The following is a 20,194-nucleotide window of genomic DNA, read 5'->3' as shown; positions in this document are numbered from 1 at the left end:
GCAATAACACTTCCATAATTGATTCTTATTCAAACCAAATTACAATGCTGATTGGCAGACGGGAGTGACTAATATATATAATTGCTTGTATGAACGTACAAACAACTTGTGCATACAATCTCTAGAGCGAGAGAGAGAGAGAGAGGGAGAGAGATAGATAAATAGAGAGAGAGAGAGAGAGAGAGTTATTATTAATTTATTAATATTTTATCTATACAATTGGTCTTTCGGTTTCTCTGAGGGTGTATGAAAATGGACAACATGAAAACTTTAGCATTTTGGTATTTCGCAATGAATGTGTTGCAAAATTGTTATATTGTTGAAAAGGGGACATCAATTGGTAGAGAAAAACAAACTCCCGACCACCTGCTATTTGCATGTCATTGCTGTCGGGCCAAAACCTCTTATCTCCATATTTTAACTTTTTGGGTTATTTCGAAAATGAATGCCCTACTTGATCATACTACAGGCAAATCTTTGAATGTATATATTTTTAAAGACCTGAGGCCGAATACACAAATGATCTTCAAAGAAATCTAACAAATCTATCATCTGACACAGATGCGTTCCAGGGTTGAATGGGTTAAAACCAGCTGAGGAGCAGGAGGAGATGCAGATGAAGGAGGAGCTGAGGCAGTTACAGGATAAAGGATATATATATATATATGTGCTTCAGACACGGATTGCGCAAAAAGAAAGGAGGTGGCCCTCCTCATTAGCGGGGGAGGGAGGGAGGGAGGCACTCCGAATAATGTGTGTTGCAACATGAAGTGTGCATTGTGCACTTGAACACACACACAAGATGATGATGACGACATCACGCTAAACATGTGCTGGCATTTCTCCCACCCTACAGAAACATTATGAATGTGGGAGGAGTGCATAATGGCAGAAAAGAGCGGTATGTATGTGTGCGAGGGATCAATAGTGGAGCTAAGAGCGTCCATTATATAAGGCCCGGGCCCCCACCACCACCACCACCACACAACAGGCTAGCTAGCATTAAAAATACATAAAGCTTCATTAGAGCATAGCACTCCACTGCCTGGTGGGATAGTAGGGGGGTGCAGGGCCGGCACAAAGACTTACGCTTAATTTATGCTCCGTTGTATGGCGGTGTCGCGCGCCGGAAATAGCCGATAATACGTTCCGAGCTCGTATTATCGTCCAGTTTCGGCACGCGACACGTCGTACGAAAGGTATAAATGGGCCTTCACACACACACACAGAGAGAGAGAGAGAGAGCCTGGGGCCCGGTGCAGGCGTCACTCAAGGCACCACCTGAGTCACGCTGAACTTTGACCCCGAATCAACATCAATAAATCTATGGAATCAATGGGCTCTATGTGTGATGTAAAGGCTGGATGGATTGGATGTGAGGAGGGAAGGTGATAGCAGGAGGGGAAAACTAACACACCCATGGGTAAACACACACGTACTGTATATACACACGGTCACACCAAGACTAGACAAGCATACCAACGCGCGCGCACACACACACACACACACACACACACACACACACACACACACACACACACACACACACACACACACACACACACACACACACACACACACACACACACACACACACACACACACACATTTCCCTCCCTCACCTCAAACTCCTTAATTGTAATGCTACTATTAAATGCAAATTGTATTGTAAATAAGATGTGGTTTTATCAGTAACATTATTATTATTATAAACTCACACCAATATGACAGTTCCAACCACGACAGTTCATAGTACCAATGCACACATACATTAAGTCAACACACTCATACAGTATGTACACTATCCATAGGACAACATGCATGCACATAGACACACATAGGACACAGATGACAACATGCATGCACATAGACACACATAGGACACAGATGACAACATGCATGCACATAGACACACATAGGACACAGATGACAACATGCATGCACATAGACACACATAGGACACAAATGACAACACGCATGCACATAGACACACATAGGACACAGATGACAACACGCATATAGACAAACATTTTACAAGCTTTATTTGGGGTTCACTGAATGGAACCTTTAATTTAAAGAAATAGACTAAAACAAATTTGATCGATCAATTTAATCGATTATGAAAAATTACTGATTTAAAAATAATTGATTTTCAAAGACAGCAGATCTACAAGCTTACAATGTGTTGCATCACGGCACGTTGTGAGCTAGAAATGTTATTTTTGGTATTCTCGCGTGACTCCGGTGTATGACAAATTATACAAAATATAGTGGTTCATCAATTTTACTCGATTGTAAGAGATGAATTAACTTTTTATTGTTGATTCATTGATATATTAAAAAAAGATTGGTGATAAATGAAACTTAAAAAAAAAAGAAAAAAAAAAAGCTTTGGTTATTCAATGAATCGAAAAGCATTCAAAAGAATAATCGGCAAGAAGACAATGGATAGTTGCAGCCTTATTATTACTGTACACACAGCCATGCCAGAGCATGTCATGAACACATGAACACGCGTGAAAAGGTAAACCCAGACTCACTGCTGTCACGATTATGACATTTTACATGCCGATTAATTGTCACACAAATAATTGCGATTAACGATTTAATTGCGTTTCTGTCGTTGAACCACTGGAACATATGAATACACATTTCTGTTTAGCTTTTAGGCTTTGAAGTTGCACAAGGTAGATATGACAAATAACCTAAATAATAAATACACAAAGAAATAACTGACATATTTAGTGACTTTATACTTTAAAAAACAACATTAAACCCCCACAATGACGTATTTTCTATCTATTATTCACCCCATGGAGACTTGAATTCACCGATATTTATTTTTTTTGTCGCATGACCGGTGGACCGGTAGGCAGCGGTTCCGGTAGGAGACACAAGGAGACTCTTTGTCTCTCCTACCGGAACCGCTACCGGCGCCAAAAAACAAAGAAATATCCATGAATTCAAGTCTCCATGGGGTGGCTAATCGATAGAAAAAAAAAGTCATTTGGGGGGTGAACTATCCCTTTAATGCAACGCGTTGTGAGCTTGTAGATCCGTTATTTCCACTATTTTTTAAAATGTTTGAAAATATATGAAAATCTTTCAACATGGAAACAATTATGACGATTATGCAAAGATAATTGCGATTATCACAAATAATTGTGATTAGACGATGAGGCCTACTCACTGTGTGCGCAGGGTGAAAGCAGCGCTGGTGATGGAGGTGGGCAGGTTGAGTCCCTTGGTGATCTCTCTCCAGATCTTCTTGTTGATGACCTCCACCAGGCCTCCCTTCTCCGTCACCAGTTTGTAGAGCATGTACAGGTCGAGCACCTGCTTGGCCATGATGGGGATGCGGTTGACTGGGGTCCCTATGGAGGAAGGAGAAGAACCCGTTAGATACAGATATACTGTATGGAACAAAACAACTGTCGCACATGCAAGAGTGCACAGTTTTGCCTTTCGAAACGGGCAAGGCAAAATCTCTGTATTCATTGTCAATTTAAAAGCTCATTGCAAAACTTACAAAACGCAATGCGACGCAACATGTTGTGAGCTTATAGACATACTATTTTCGCTCGTTTTTTTGTGGAAAAAAAAGCTAAAGAAATCAATTAATTAATTCAACATTTTCATCTGTAATTGCATGCCCAAAATAGGGGCGCCAGGTTGAAAGTGGTTAAATATATATTTCTAGGGTATAGAATGAATGAAAACATCATTCATAACGTCATGTACAGTTGTGTGTATATTGCAATAACATATGGTGTGGTTGTCACAAAATCCCAAGGCACACCTGGACCGGTCTCACAGGAGCACACCGTTTTGGAACCACTGTGTTACTCTGTAAGCTATTGGCACTGGTGTGTGTAGCTTGGCACTGGCTGTGGCTCAGCACACACCAGTGCCAATGTCACGGTATGGCATGACCTTGAGTATATAATAACACAGCTTCAGTGTTAACCCATTAAGACCTGAGGCTGATTCCACAAAATGTCTTCTAAATCCTAGCAGTTTTTTTTCATGTCAAGGACCTCGAAATGTATATGTATTTGGCCTCGGACCCCCATCTCAAAATATTTAGTTCCAGGGACCCCCAGAAGCAAAGATTTGAGTTACAAATGTTCGCTTGAAAAAAATATATATTCAAAGATTTGCAAAAATGTTCACGATTTCTAAAAAATAGCAGATCTACAAGCTTTGTATATCTGCTATTTTTGAATAGCCAAAGTGTAAAATAATGTTTTTTAGCTCAAATCAAAAAATGACACAGATGCTTCTCCCGGTCTTAAAGGGTTAATATTTCTGATATGTGATATTGTTGGGAGATATTGGCAGTCATTGGAATGCAAAGAGGTCTCGTAATCACACGCACATCTTAAAAAAAAGGTGCTAGTTTGAAACAATATGAAAAGTCCTGCACACATTCCCACATGGTATAGTATCTTATGCAGCGGTGTAAAGTACATTTACTCAAGTACTGTACTTAAGTTAATTTTTTGGGTATTTTTTAGTTAACTGGAGTATTTCCAATGTTCAGTACTTCTTACTTCTACTCCACTACATCTCAGAGGCAAATATTATACTTATACTCCACTACAATTATTTGAAAACTTTAGTTACTAGTTACTTTGTAGATTTTTTATTTTTAGATTATTACAAAACATCCATTACCCACATACATTACCCACTTCAGCCCTATATACATTTTTCGGCCATCTGAAAATAGCCGATCTACAACCTCACAATGCGTCGCCATGCGACACATTGTGAGCTTGTAGATCTGCTATTTTTGGAAGATTTTTATACATTTGAAAACTTTTGAACTTTTGAATGTGGTTTTCCACCACTGATTTTATGAGGATCACTAAATTGACCCTTAATACCGCCACCAGGGCATTCGTCAGGTCATCAATATGCAGGTGGGATAAATACACGCATAGAATGCCTCTCAGCCAATCACAACGCAATCACAAACATTATATATGTGGTATGTTAAACATGACACATCAACTGTCAAAGTAACATATTCTGATTCAATTAGAGAAGATCTGCTATAGTCGCCATTTTTCCGCCCCGAAAATCTATTGTTTCATTCAAATCATTAATAGGTTGTTGTTGTGTTTTGCAATCAATTACATCGATTAGTTTGAGTAACCGTTGCAGCCCTACACGCCATACAGCAGGCAGTAGACTGAATGCATACAACATTCACAATGCAGAACCATTATGCTGGGAATGATGTTCTCCTGCGACTAAATATGGTGCTTTAAAAAAAAATGTTGGCTACTATGACCGGGCTAGGTGACATGTCAACCTGACACAGCCTATTAAACCTGACATGAAAACATATTATCCCAGTTAAGTCCAAACAGGCTTGACCTGGAAAAGGGGATTCACCAAACGACACAAAGCGAAGCGGCTCCAGACTTTTGATACAGATGCATTAATCTTGTCAACAGCTTATCTGCAGCAAAGCGTGCAGCAAGTGCATGAGGAGGAGGAGGAGGAGGAGGCAGAGGGACGTGCAAGGGAGCGCGTGTTGGGACGTAGGAGCAGGAGGAGAAAGAGGGAGGAGGACTAGAAGGGGGGGAGGGGGTTGTCAGACGGAGCGTCAGAATCAAAAAGGACAATCTAACAGTGCGAGCGCAGTATGGCAGGGCAACGTGCTCTGATGAAAGGAGGTTCATGTTGTGAGTGACGCTGCAATCAGTGTTGCCACGTCCGCTTGTTGTAAGCGACTTTGGCCTTGTTTTTCTGTAAAGTTGCTTGAAAATATTGGTAGTTGCAGGTTGCGTTTTTTTTCCGGCTTGTTTCTAAAGTGTAGTTGCCTCCTAAATGTTGTTTAAACCAGTGGTTCTCAAACATTTTCATGTCAAGGAACTCCATCTGAAAATATTTTGTGACAGGGACCCCTGTGTTGTTAAAATCTGTCAAAAATATTCAATTTTTTCACGTATTATTCAATATATTTTTCTAAATAGCCGATATACATGGGTTTAAGTGCTCATGTGGCCTAATAGTCGCTTCTTTTGGGCTAGTTTTCATAGACCTGGTTGCTAATTTCTTTGCAAAATCTGGCAACACTAGCTGCAATGGGGGGGGTAGGTAGTAGAATGGCGGATTGGTGGATTGTATCGGCCTGGTAATCCTGTGGCAGTGGGGGGGCTCCTGGATCGCCCCGGTATAATGAAGCTCATTTAAAGGATTGTGCTGAGTAAATCCATCACGGCTGTTAGCGATGCAGTGTGCGCGTGTTGGGAGGGGGGGGGGGGGGTTAGGAACCTGGGCCAGATCTGCTCCTGGCCGATAATGCCAAGCCAATCCTCCAGCCCAACGCGGCCTGCTGCTACTGATCTCAGCCCGGAATAGGAGCCATTAATGTATTTTGTAAATCAGCAGTGATCAGGCCCCTTGGAGATTAGCCCAGATTCAATGCCTTAAGTTAGTAACTTGAAGTCCAGGCCAGGTTGTCTGTAAGCCCAGGAGGAGCATGCTGGCCACAGAGGAACACATGGAGCCGTGTGTGTGCATGGGGGTGGGGGGCTTGTACCAGCTACAGACATGTCTTAATTAATAATTACATGATCCATCTGTATGGAAGAGGGCTAATGAGTCCATTTATGTTTTCATGCATTGTAGCCGGTGCTCTTATCTAGAGCGGTTGTTCTAAAGGACCCAGAAATACATATGTATTTGTCTGCAGACCACCCCATTTGAAAATGTTTAGTGCCAAGAACCCCCATAACAGAGGGTTTGTCAACCTTTTTCCAAGATTCGTTTTTTTTTTCATAGCAAAAATAGCAGATCTACAAGCTCAACAACGTCACGGAAATCGCGATGTGTTGTGAGCTTGTAGATTAGCTAATGTATTTTCGAATACATAGCCAAACTTTCATTTTGCTGGGGACCCCTGGAACCCCCTCAAGGACCTTTGGGGGTCCCCGGATACCCACTTTGAGAACCAGTGATCTAGATTGACTCAAAACATTAGGATTAGCTTCATTTTCTCGTCCACCATCATCATAATAATAAACTATTAGTGGGGGGAACAAGGGTTAAAGCCATAGTGTTCACACAATATTCCTGCTGTTGTAAAATCATCATGTGACAGAGAAGTGGCAGGGCAAGAAGCAGGGGTCAACAACTAAGGAGATTGTAAGATGGAATAAGTACGGCCGAGGATTAGAGGTCTATGAAATCAAGCTACAGCGCTGAGGAGCACTGGCTGGACTGAGAGGTATACAATAGTTAGAACAGACATAAGCAGATGAATATCCCCAGTGGACAAAATTAGCTTCAATGCTGTCCTTGAGTTTAACCCCATGCAGAAGGCAGAGAGCGCTTTTCCAACAATCTCTTATCTCCATAGACAATTAACGGTCTAGAGAAAAAGTACTCACATGTTTTACTTGAGTAAAAGTATCAATACTGCATTGTAGACATACTCTGTTACAAGTAAAAGTCCGGAATTCAAAATTGACTTGAGTCAAAGTACAAAAGTATTGGTATCAAAACATACTTAAAGTAACAAAAATAGAAGGTAGTCATTATTTAGAAAGACCAATTTCACACGTTATCAAATGTAAAAAAATCTTTTGAAAATAGCAGATCTATAAGCTCCTCTTGTAGATCGGCTATTTTCAAATCGCCAAAATGAATATAGGGCTAAAGTGGTTAATGTATGTTACAAATTATTGTAGTGGAGTAAAAGTACAATATTTGCCTTTGAGATGTAGTGGAGTAGAAGTAAAAGTACTGAAAACTGGCAATACTCCAGTAAAGTAAAAAATACCTGTACTTAAGTACAGTACTTAAGTAAATGTACTTAGTTACTTTACACCACTGGAGAGGAGAAGCGAAAAGAAGAGAAAAGAGAAGAGTAGAACAAGAGCAAGAGAAGAGACAGTGTAGGCTATATGATTTAGAATACAAGAGCGCCTGGCTGATGTCACAATAAGCATGCCACCCAGAGAGAGCGAGAGCGAGAGAGAGAGGACCAGTATCTCAATGTTTCCAGAACATACAACAGATCAAAGTGTCAGGAATGTGGGCCTCTCTGGCCCGTCACGTCCAGCGCCTGGTCACAGTTATTTAATGCAGCGCTGGACATCAATCCCGCATCAAACAATTAGGACAACTGGAGGGGTCAGAGGTCGGCCAGAGGTTATTGATGTGTGAATTAAAGTGCAGGTCAGCAGGAAGCCATGTTTTCATACAGGCACGGGCGTCCCCACGGACAATGAGAGCACAACAAATGAGACACAAAAGAACAGGCCTCCCCTCCTGACGCGGCAGGCAATGAGCGAGGCTTTAATGCAACGCGCTCCGTGGTTCCATTCCCCGACTCGTAATCACGTTGGAACCGCAAAGATTTCAAGGGAAAATGTGTCAAAGTTAGTGATAAAGCAAAGTGTGCTTTACCAGGGACAATATAATGACACAGACAACTAATTCGAAACTAGAGAATAGCAAATGCCAATTTGTGAAAGACGAGGGTAAATGGTAAATGGACTGCATTTATACAGTGCCTTTCTAGCCTTTCCAACCCTTCAAAGCGCTTCACAACGTATTTCACATTCACACACAGATGCCGGAGGAAACCATGCAAGGTACCAACATGCTCATCGGGTAGTGTGTGTGTGTGTGTGTGTGTGTGTGTGTGTGTGTGTGTGTGTGTGTGTGTGTGTGTGTGTGTGTGTGTGTGTGTGTGTGTGTGTGTGTGTGTGTGTGTGTGTGTGTGTGTGTGTGTGTGTGTGTGTGTGTGTGTGTGTGTGTATGAGAGAGACAGAGAGAGAGAGAGAGAGACAGCGCGCAGGTAAATGTTCCTTCATTTGTGGAGGAATGATGGTTTTGGAAGGTAAACTGTGTAATTAGTCGCCACATGGCCACGTTTCTCGTTTCAACGAGTTTGGCCACATGTGAGCAGAACTGTGGGAGAACACCTTTGATAATAAATGGTGTAATTGAGCAGAATCACATTAGCAACACTTAGCCACAGAACTCCCTCATCTGGGGGAATCAACAAGCATGCCGGCCTTTGGTGCACAACATCTGGTTTGATTCCAACCATTTAACACACACACACACACACACACACACACACACACTGAGCAACTTAATACACATTCCCTCCTTTGAACACGTGCACATATGCATGTACACACACACACACACACACTCTCTCTCTCTCTACTCTTTGAACACAATCCCATTTGCTTCAGCTGCATTCATTCCAGGCATATTTCAACTTTTATTTCACCAAATTATTTCTCCGCCATGGTTAATTCTGATGTCATTTGTCTTTATAAGTTCCAAAAATAGCCCATCTACAAGCTCACAACTCGTCGCAGAGTGGCACATTGGGAGCTTGTAGATCGGTTATTTCCGGTGCTCGACACCAGCGCGCAACCAAGAATAAATCAGGCCCTATAGTCTCGGCCAGTGTATCTTTCTTCTCAAATTTCAAGTCTCGTCATTCGTCTTCACAAACAACAATACAACCCCGAAGCCCTACAGGCTGAAATTAAGCAGCGAAGACTTTTCAGGCATGCAGTCATTTTGCGTGATCTATATGCTTTTTATTAATGTAATTTATTCAATATTGATTCAGAGTTTTATATCTCCGTTGATTGATAGTACGATTGCAATATTTGTGCCACCTCAAAACCTCCTCGTCATTCGTGTTAAGGTGGACAACTCGGTCAGTCACAGCAGCACCTCTATGATATCAGGCCACATATCGAACAACATCAGAGGCATTAGGTCATGGAGACCCGATGTAGGCCACTATTGGCTATTCGGCCTCTCTCTCTGAAGCCATGATTTGTCCACTAGGCCACACTGAACCAATCTGTAATTGGCTGCAGGCTTCACCTCCCATCATCCTTTGCCCCGGACTGATTTTCCCCCTGGGACAGGGCCATCAGGAGCCGAGTGATTAATGGCACCGGGGGTCAGAGGTCGCGCTGGTGGGAAGTGCTGTGGCTGAGCGCCCCCCCTTAGAACCACTCCCTAAGTCCTTCCTCTGACTTCCAGCCACAGAGGCACACAGGCACAGGGAAGGGAAGGGAACACATCCACAGCCCACAGGAGCCCAGAGGGCCAGACTACAGCTAGCTAACCGTCTGGGAGCAGTCAGTCAGGATGAGAGGAACACCACTAGGAGAGTAGCAGAGGGACGGGGCAGTGTTGATTTCGTCGACTAAAACTATGACGAAAAATGTTAGTCGACAACCTTTTTTCACTGACGAAAACTTAAAAACAAAAAAAAACTAAGCTATAATGACTAAAACTGAGACTAAATATGTTGACAATTTTGTCAACAAATAAAAACTAGACTAAAAGGCTAGTGAGGGACTAGTGGAGAAGAGATTCAGTAGAACTAAAAGACGCTTGGGTGTTGCGCTCTCAAAATAGCAGATCTACAAGCTCACAACGCGTCGTTCAGCATGCAACCAAGTGTAAAATCAGCCTTTAAGACGCCATCAAGGCACCGCCAAAATACATTTTAGTCGACTAAATCAACTGTAGATTTAGTCGACTAAAATCTTACGATATTTAGACTAAAACTAGACTAGCGGTAAAACATTTCAGATGACTAAAATATGACTTGGAATTTTATTCAAAAGACTATGACTAAAACTAAATTTGCTATCAAAATCAACACTGGGACGGGGGACGGAGGGAGGGAGGGACAGAGAAAGAGAGAGATGTTTTTCTCTCTGCATTGCTTGCTTCCAGCCAGAGTGTGACAGAGGGAAGGAGAGATAGAAAAGTCGAGGAACTGAGGAGGAGGAGGAGTAACCCAGTGACAGTCAATGACAGGTCAATGTCTGTCCTTCCAGAACATTCCACAGTCATCTCCACCTCTCCTCTTTCTCTGCTACAGTCCTGAGGACAACCCTCCAATGCCACATAAAGAAAAAGAAAGAGAAAACACCAGGTCATTTCATTTCACCTTTGACCTATTTTTGTGGGAAAACAGCTGTTTGCATTAAAAGAGGTAAGGGGGGAGGTGGTGGTGGTGGTTGTGGAGGAGGGGGGGTTCTATAATAAATCAGTGGCAGAGTCCCTGACGCCACTGAGGTAAATTAAATATGGCTGACTTCACATGACTGGCATTTTTTAAATAATTAAGTGGCGCGAGTGACAGACTTCCAGGCCGACATGGATGCAGAGAGACGTACAGGAAATGAATTTTTCACCAAATGGGCGCCAGCGGTGTGAGGTTTCACTACCATCCTCCTCCTCAGTTTAGGAAAGGCGAGAGGAAGGAAAACGAGAGAGAGAGACCCTTCACCTATGCACTACATACTATTGCTTTCACAGAATGGTGTCCCTCTCTTATGGCCTAATTTAGGCCCTATACTCTACTTTACCACTTTTGCCCCATGTTATACTTGCGCAAAAGTAGCGAAAATAGCCAATCTACAAGCAAACCTTTTCGCCTATAGAGAAATGCCCAAAATAGGGAGGCCAAATTCAAAGTGGTTAAGAATTAAAAGCTTATTCCAACGTATACATTCTAAAAGGCACTCTGTGCGGTAAGCAAAAGGCCTACCAACTGTCCATGGAGAGAGGGGGGGGACATAAAGAGGTGAGAGAGAGAGAGAGAGAGAGAGAGAGAGAGAAAAACACAAGCGGTAATAGCAAGGGGAGGAGGAGTGCAGGGTCTTCAGGGGTCCTCAAAACCAGAGTCAGACTCAAGGTCCTTGACAAACTTGAGGAAGGGGAGGAGGAGGAGGAGGGGGATGGTAGGACAGGGATAGGAGGAGGAGCAGAGAGGAGGGAGGGGAGGGGAGGAGGTGGACTGATCAGCCAGGTCCTGCCAGCTGGAGAAAGACTGGATCACTGCTGTAAGAAAGGTGTCAGCCAACACAAACAGCCCCCGGCCTCACGTCACTGTCTGAGGGTCTTCAAAGACCAACACTGCCCCTCTGCCCTCAAGCCCCCCCCCTCCGCCCCCCTTCTCCCCTGTAGACCCCCCTGACTCCAGAGTAGACCTCTAGACCTGCTGCACATATAAACAGAGCTGCTACCTTTAAACGCATTTGAAATACTGAGCCTTTTTTTGTATACTACGGTATTTAAATAGTTTTGAGAAAAAATGCTGCTATTAGTCCCAAAAAGCTTACACAATTATGTACCCCCTCCAACTGTATATACTTTCCCCATTTTCAACTGTTTGTATTATATTTTGACACTTGCTTTGGCAATGTAAACGTATGTTTTCTCATGCCAATAAAGCTCCTTTGAATTGAATTGACTCTCTGTGTCACACACACACACACACACACACACACACACACACACAATTATACACACATATATACACAGTATATATACAGTATAATACACATATACAGTATAATACACATATATACACTGTATATAAACAGAGGGAAGGACAGTGTGAGAGACCTAGAGAGCTAGCTCTACTTAAGAGTTGACAAAGGGTCAGAAAGAAACACGAACAAATGGGGGAAGAAAGCGAGAGAGAGAAAGAAACAGAGAGCGAGAGAAACGAAGAAAGAAAGACAGAAAGACAGACAGTGAGAGAGAGAGAGAGAGAGAAAGCGAGGAAGGTGGGAGGAGAGAATGTTCACTCCTAGCAGCCAGACTCCACATGTGGAGTGTTTACTTTAGTCGCCATGTGGTTTACATGTTCGTATGTCAGAGATGTGTTGTATTGTCAGAAACAGAGGGGCCCTGCGCTCGCTGGGGCCCCGAGTATGTTTTATTTTTAATGCGAGGGCCAAGGACATAAAAGGTAAAAAAGTCACGACTGCATGGAATTGTCTATCTTTAGTCCAGGCAGAGCCACTACTCACATGACTGACCAATTCATATCAAGTGGTAAGAGATGCACGCACACACACACACACACACACACACACTAGGCTAGCCTCCTCCCTCTCTATAAGGGCGGTTCAATGTAGCGTTACGCTATAGATATAACACTATGCCAGGCATGAGGATAAAATCCACAGCTGGTCACTGGAGGAGGAAGGAGAGCAAGAGAGAGAACCAAACGGAGAAAGAGAGAACGCACAGACTGCAGCTTGAGCCAACTGGGCTAAAAACTAGGGGTGGGAAAGTTTAATAAATGTTTTAGATCATAAAATAATTGGTTAATCGAGTAGCATAAATAGACTGTAAAGTCGAACTGGGCTAAAACGGCCTAACCACTTTCAACCTGGCATCCCTATTTTGGACATGCCATTAAAGGTATAAAATAGTGACAAATAGCAGATCGGCTTGTAGATCAGCTATTGTTGCGTGACAATTTAAAAGTAAGTAAATATAAGTAACATAAAGTAGGGCTTAAGCGGTTAAACAAAACAATCGATTTAGTCAATAATTTAAAATAAAATTCGCAAAGTTGTTGATATAATAAATATATAAAAGTATGGCCACATTTTTTAATAAACGCTTCTTGATTATTGATTAATCGAAAGAGTATTTAATGGAATAATCGCTAAGAAAACAATCGCCCTAACCCTACGCCTTAAGGCCTTGGACTTAACGCCTTAATGCCCTTTATCAAAAATTCTTAACACACCAAACCACGGCCTGGGATTAAAATACCCTACACACACACACACCTTCACCGGCAGAGAGGGGAGGGGTGCATACATAGAACTATATTTACCAAGGAGACCGTGAGACATGGCCCTTTGTGAGAATTATTACAGTGAGGAGGAGGCAGCCCTTATAGAAACAGCACCGACTGCATGAGCTACGCCAGCAACTGCAGCATAACACGTAACTAACAAAGACCGTTCAAAACCACAGAGCTGAGAGCATTAAGCTTTAAATCTCACCACAGCACCGATTGGCTTCATTAAAAAGACAAGATGAGATGACATGACAGATGTAAAGTACAGCAGCAGAGAGGGGGAGGGAAGAGCGAGCGTGTGTGTGTGTGTGTGTGTGTGTGTGTGTGTGTGTGTGCGCGTGCATGGGTGTGTTGGGGTGCTAACCTGCAAAAGAATGAGAGATAGACAGGAAAAGAGATGGGGAACGGAGATGAAGGGATATGGAGAGAGAGAGAGAGAGAGAGAGAGAGAGAGAGAGGGAGAAACATGACTCCCTCTCCGTAGGTCATGTAGATGGGTCACCTGGCGAAAATGAGGGGGTGGGGGTGGGGGAATGAAAAGGTTGGATGGCGCGAAAAGTGAGATGGGCTCTCCAACTGTAACCTAAGTCCTGTCTCTCCCAGGAGACCCGGCAGGCTACAGATCAACTGACTGGACCCCAATCAACACTCCATCTGACAGCGAGGGGACAGGGACGTGATGGATGGATCTGCAGATATCAATCCATTTATATCCATCTCCATGTTTTGTCGCTGTCAGGCAGAAATCTGTATCATATCACATATCACTTTATGGGGCTTTTTTCTCTTTACGAATGAATGCTATTGGTCACCCTTTAACCACTTCGGTGCCATTTTATACTTAGTTGCATGACAGTGTCGTGCAAACGTAGCGATAGTAAATAGCCATTGGAACACAGGTTCTTTTTTTCCATTTCTTGACAAGTAACGGTTTTGGACATACAAGGTTTCCGCCCGGCAGCGAAGATCGAATAAAAGTCTATGTATCTGCATTGTATCCGTGTTGATGGGTTCTCGTGCGCTTCACCTTCTCAAAAAAGACAAATGGTTAAAAACAGGTCTATGTCACCCTCTGAACGACGGAAGGTAGTGGAGCACTCTATTTGCTTCTAGGTGCAGATATAAATAAATTAAATATTGTATATGAAACAAATGAAGGGTTCCACTTCCAGTACCATCTTTGGGCCTATGTATATATATCTAGAGATCCACCTATCTATCGCACACATGTAACATATATACATACATTAAGTTAGGGGAGTGCTAACTGTACCTGAAGAAGTCTGTACTCTTTGTTTCAAAGGACAATTAAACACAGTTTCTACGACTACCACAATGAGGCAGGATTCTAGTTTCAGATGCGAGGGCCAATGTTCTGCTGGTTTTATATGGGATGTCTTGCATCACACAAAGTGCACTTCTTTTTCACCATACAGAGCCTAATGCCTCTTTTCTACTCAGTCGTCCGACTTGAGTCTCACACCGAAAACGGCAGATTGGCTATTTCCGCTATGAGTGGTTGATACCGTAGCAACTTCAAAAATGTTGAGGCTTTTTTCTTTCTCCCAACCTCTCCCGTCATCTGTGAATAACAGAGGAGCACATGACGCTGGTGTCCACTTGGACCTCTACAGCAGCTTACTGTCCAGCCAACCACCCACACCAGCACTGCTCCAATGCTCGCATTTCATTCTACTCCGTGTTATGTTCTCATTGTAAAGTGGACCCATTGTCCAGTGTCACCGACTGTGCTTAGCTATACAGTTACAGAATACCTTTTATAGAAATTAATTCTAGACGAATACTTCTGTATTCTAGAATAGATTCATGTTCAACAAATACAAATAAATAAATAAAACCTAACACAAATATAGATCCACACTTCCCAACACAGCATGGCAAATCAAAGAGTAAAAAATATTTGTGACCTTTCCAGTCACGTTAAAAGCAAACAGGTCAATATATCAATTACAATAACCATCTACACCATCAATACATCAAAGCAAAACACAACACTGCACCCTCGATGGGCACCGCCAACATCAGCTGAGAAACAGGCAACATGATAGCTATGCTCTGAGCCAGTGTCTAATCTGGTAAAAAAAATGTCAAGAATGTAGAATACCATTCAATCCATGAACGCATCTCTGTCATTTTAGATTTCTTTGGATATAAAAAAATAGCAGATATACAAGTTCATAGCACGGCACCGAGTGCTGCGCTATGAACTTGTAGATCTGCTATTTTTGAATTTGTGCAAATCTTTGAATATATTTTCAAAGCAAACATTTGTGACTCAAATCTTTGCTTCTGGAGGTCCCTGGAACAACATATTTTGAGATGAGGGTGTAAATCCTAACGGTTGGAAAAACCTATGTTGCAATATCAGTGGTGCTCAAACGTTTTCATGTCAAGGACCACCCAAAAGTATATGTATTTGGCCACGGAACCCCATCTAAAAATTTCACGATTTTTCAAAAATAGAAGATCTACAAGCTCGTAGCGCGGCACCTGCCGCGCTAAGAGCTTGCATATCTGAAAAAGAAATCTAAAATGACACAGATGCGTTCCAGGTCTTAAGGGGCTAATCTGGTAAAAAAAAATGTCAAGAATGTATTATCACATTATGTACATCAGAGCGCGAGGAGCTTTAGCCTGCATCAACAGTAGACCCCTTTGATTTGATCGGTATTTGTGACTCGTTTATGCTAAACCATTTCTCACAGAGTAGCGTGTGGGAGGGAGCACAGTGACTGATGGACAAACAGGTTCTGCTGCTGCTCCAATTGGCTTCATGCAAAATAAGTTTGAGAACCACAAGGTGCTACACTAAATGTAACAGAGCCTTCATTAGTATCATTGGTAACACCTAGGGGTGTGCCGATATATCGTCCTACGATATATCGCGATACGTTTTTGTGACGATATGCATTGTTTTGCCTTTTTTTTTTTTACTTTTTTTGTTGTTGGCAATAATAATGCAAAAACAGAAGTATTTGTTTGCATTTCCCCCCCCCCATATATTTTCATAATAAAAAAGTGCCATATATCGTATCGTGAGCCCAATATTGTGAAATTAGTATCGGCACACCCCTAGTAACATCTGTGAAGTAGTGGTGGGTCGTTCATGATCGATTCGTTCAAAAGAACTAGTTCATTACCGTGAACATGAACGAACTAAAACTAAAACTAAAACTGTTCACGCTTTCATTCATGCCACCCGCCCCTCCCCCCCGTACACAGGACGGGCTGTTCCAGTGACAGACAGACAGTGGTGCGGTTGTGTTGTTTTTCACTAGACAATAGCGCTACTGAACAAATCATTTGAACGGATCATTGCCGTGAACATGAACGAAATCGTTCGTTCACTGAAACGAACGTTTTTTTCCCACCACTACTGTGAAGGAAGTAAGGAAGAGTCCTGATTTCTTTCCGATATGGCTGCTGTGCACAGAGCCTATTCAAATGAGAGACTCTTGTGGCAGTTACCAGCACTGGTCAAACTGGGTTTTCTGGGTTTTTTGTTTGGGAGGGTAGATGGAGGATGTCTTCACTAGCTGGCAGGTGCACCGTCGATAGGGGCTCTCCAAGGACCTCTCCCCTCCAATCCCTTCCACTGGCTTTATAACACAGCTAACTGCTCCAATCAATGGACAGGGGGGGATTGACAGATAAAGCCATCAGCTGACGAGCTCCATTTGGGGGCCTAGCAACAGTAATCAATATAGGAAACATCAGCTGCTTGGAGACGGAGAGGTATGGGGATGTAGAGAGAAAGAGAGACAGAGAGAGAAAGATGGAGGGAGAGAGAGAGAGAGAGGTATGGGGATGTAGAGAGAAAGAGAGACAGAGAGAGAAAGATGGAGGGAGAGAGAGAGAGAGAGAGAGAGGTATGGGGATGTAGAGAGAAAGAGAGACAGAAATAGAGAGAGACAGAGATGGAGAGAGAGAGAAAGATGGGGGAGAGAGAGAGAGAGAGAGAGACAAATTCATTCGCTGTTGATCATTATTGTCTTGACTGTTGGAGAGCAGGGTGTTGCAACATCTCAATGCATTAAGAGCGTTTGGCGTACATGCATTGAGACAGGAGGACAGGATGGTGCAGACGTTAGTTCAGGGTCTATTGTGCTGCTGTATAGGTGTCCCCAGGGGGCCGTAACGGTATTTCATAGCATCCATCACAGCAGTGCGGGGGCCAGGAAGCTCAGCTTTAAGAGCACACAAGAGGACACAGATGGAACTACAGACAGAGCAATGAAAAGAAGACAAGGGGGATGAGCAGCAAGCACTCTGGCGTGATGAACACGGAACGCACACTTAAAGAAAAAGGGATCAATAGACTGACATTTCTTTTATTGAAGATCGTCTCTAAGGGTATCTCTGCTCTATCTGATAGTACACTGTAAAATCCAGAGTGTTACGGGTCCATTTTAGTTCCACTGTGTGTGAGTGTGTGTGTGTGTGTGTGTGTGTGTGTGTGTGTGTGTGTGTGTGTGTGTGTGTGTGTGTGTGTGTGTGTGTGTGTGTGTGTGTGTGTGTGTGTGTGTGTGTGATAGTGGTTATGTGGTCAGTGCACAAATAGGTGCTTGCTTTTGGCTTCATACGATCTTTAAATGTCACACTGTGTGATGTGAAAAGGTAAAAGCGTGATTATCCACCATGTCAGATAATGCGAGTTGAATTGAGACTAGGTTATATACTGTATTTATTTACCTCAAGAGAAACTTCCTTGTTTCACAAACCTGTATGCTCTCAGACATGCAGATGACTTATCTATGATTTAACACATGAAACCTGTGGATTTTTGTGTCATTTTTCCGTTAATGGTAGCAGTTTTTGTACAAAGAAATTACCTGACTTTCCCTTTATTTTTACGTGACGGAAGCCGTTACATCGTCGCTGTCGGGTGGAAACCTTGAATGTCTAAAACTGCTACTTTTTAGGTCACCATGCGACACATTGTGAGCTTGTAGATGGGCAATTTTTGCTACTTAAATAAAACAGAGTTGAAATGGAGATACAAGGTTTCTGCCTGACAGCAACGATATAATGGTCTCCGTTGACATTCGTCACAGCATAACATTTTAGACACTGGCAGGACGACCCAAGACACTTGCGATGAATTATTTTGCCACGTTTATGCTGCGATATGTACATTTTATCTGGCACGACGCTAGAATGGACGATGACATGCAGTCTGTTGTCACTTTAACTCACTGAGCTTCAAGAGTGCTTCCAGCTGCAAATGAAATATCCTTGCATATGATTTACAGCTTACAGATTGCGCATTGCAACGCGTTGTGAGCCTGTAGAATGGCTCGGAGAGAATCATTCCTGGGCACTTCAGGAGAAACTACGCAAATAAAATACTGGAGCACTCGACTCCTGGTCAGCACATATTTATTATTTTGCGGGGGTGACTTGTAGAATGGCTATTTGTGGGGAAGAGATTTGGTGAAGAGGCAAGAAAAAAAAGAGGGGGGGGGGGGTGACCAAGTGTAGACCTCTGGGGGACTCCGGTCAACCGAAGTGTATAGGGTTTAACCCATTAAGGCCTGAGTCCGATTCTTAAAATGTTTTCTAAATCCTACGTTTTTTTTTCGTTTTTTTTGATAATGTCCACTTACATTATATAGTCTGTCGAGTGGACAGAGACGACATATGCCTTGTCATAGTGTCCAAAACTATTACTTTTCAGGATTCAAATCCAAAAGTATCAAAAGTAGCAGATCCACAAGCTCAAAACGAGCTTGTGGATCTGCTACTTTGGATACTTTACTGACACGCTGTAGTATGGTCAAGTAGGGCATTCATTTATGAAACAACACAAAAAGAATATGGAGATAAGAGGTTTCTGCCCGGCAGCAACAATATACTCTTCCAGTATGTCCATGTGTTAGTCGCTCAATGTTGGATTGTCACTGGACCACCTGCCAGAGTAATGTGTTGCATGAGCCTTATGCTCAGTAATAAAATGTTAAGTGTTGTGTTTCTGGACACTTGCTGCTTTGCCATCCCTCCTGGCAGACACAGCCGTCCTTGTGTTCAATGCTTTGCTGCTTGCTTCACACCTCCTGCTCACATGCATGTGGCTATCCCTTCAGTCTGCTCTTTACCCCCATCCCCCCCCCCCCTTTTCTACTCTGTACATATAGTGTTTTATATTTGTGATGACATTAAATTTGTGTTGTTTTTTATATGTTGATGAATTGAATACATAGGACCCCAATGGAAACAAGACCGCAATGACTTTTTTGGTTTTATCCTTTTAGACCACGTGTTTGACTGTATTCGTGCTGTTTTGCATTTCTGTCTAATAAAATATTCATTCACTCTTCAGCTCCAGCCAAATCCCTGTGTCGCTGGAATAGAGCCTGAGCCATTTATCGGTTTGGCTATATTTGGATATATATATATATAAAATGTTATTTGTGGTTTTTTTTACCATTTACTTATTTGCTCAAGAGTTAAAATGTTCTCAAATAGAAACTATTCAAATCCAAGTTTTTCCAAATGTATTTCAAGATTTAGCATTTAATTGTTTTACAAAATATCAGTGTTATCTAGGAC

The 20,194-nt window shown here is 42.5% G+C and overlaps 1 protein-coding gene across 1 annotated transcript in view; it reads right to left on the bottom strand.

Moving 5' to 3' along the window:
• LOC308094712 (AT-rich interactive domain-containing protein 3B-like) overlaps positions 1-20,194 on the bottom strand; it is a 70,502-nt gene that overhangs the window by 10,358 nt on the left and 39,950 nt on the right. The window contains exon 5 of the mRNA XM_080441525.1: positions 3,191-3,374. Within this exon, the coding sequence (XP_080297651.1) occupies positions 3,191-3,374 (184 nt within the window). The remainder of the gene's footprint in view (positions 1-3,190; positions 3,375-20,194) is intronic.

Source organism: Gymnoscopelus braueri (genome assembly GCF_963280865.1).
Source record: "Gymnoscopelus braueri genome assembly, chromosome: 1".
Classification (NCBI taxonomy): Eukaryota; Metazoa; Chordata; class Actinopteri; order Myctophiformes; family Myctophidae; genus Gymnoscopelus; species Gymnoscopelus braueri.
The sequence above is the reverse complement of the archived record's forward strand: the minus strand, read 5'-3'. Positions and strand labels throughout refer to the sequence as shown.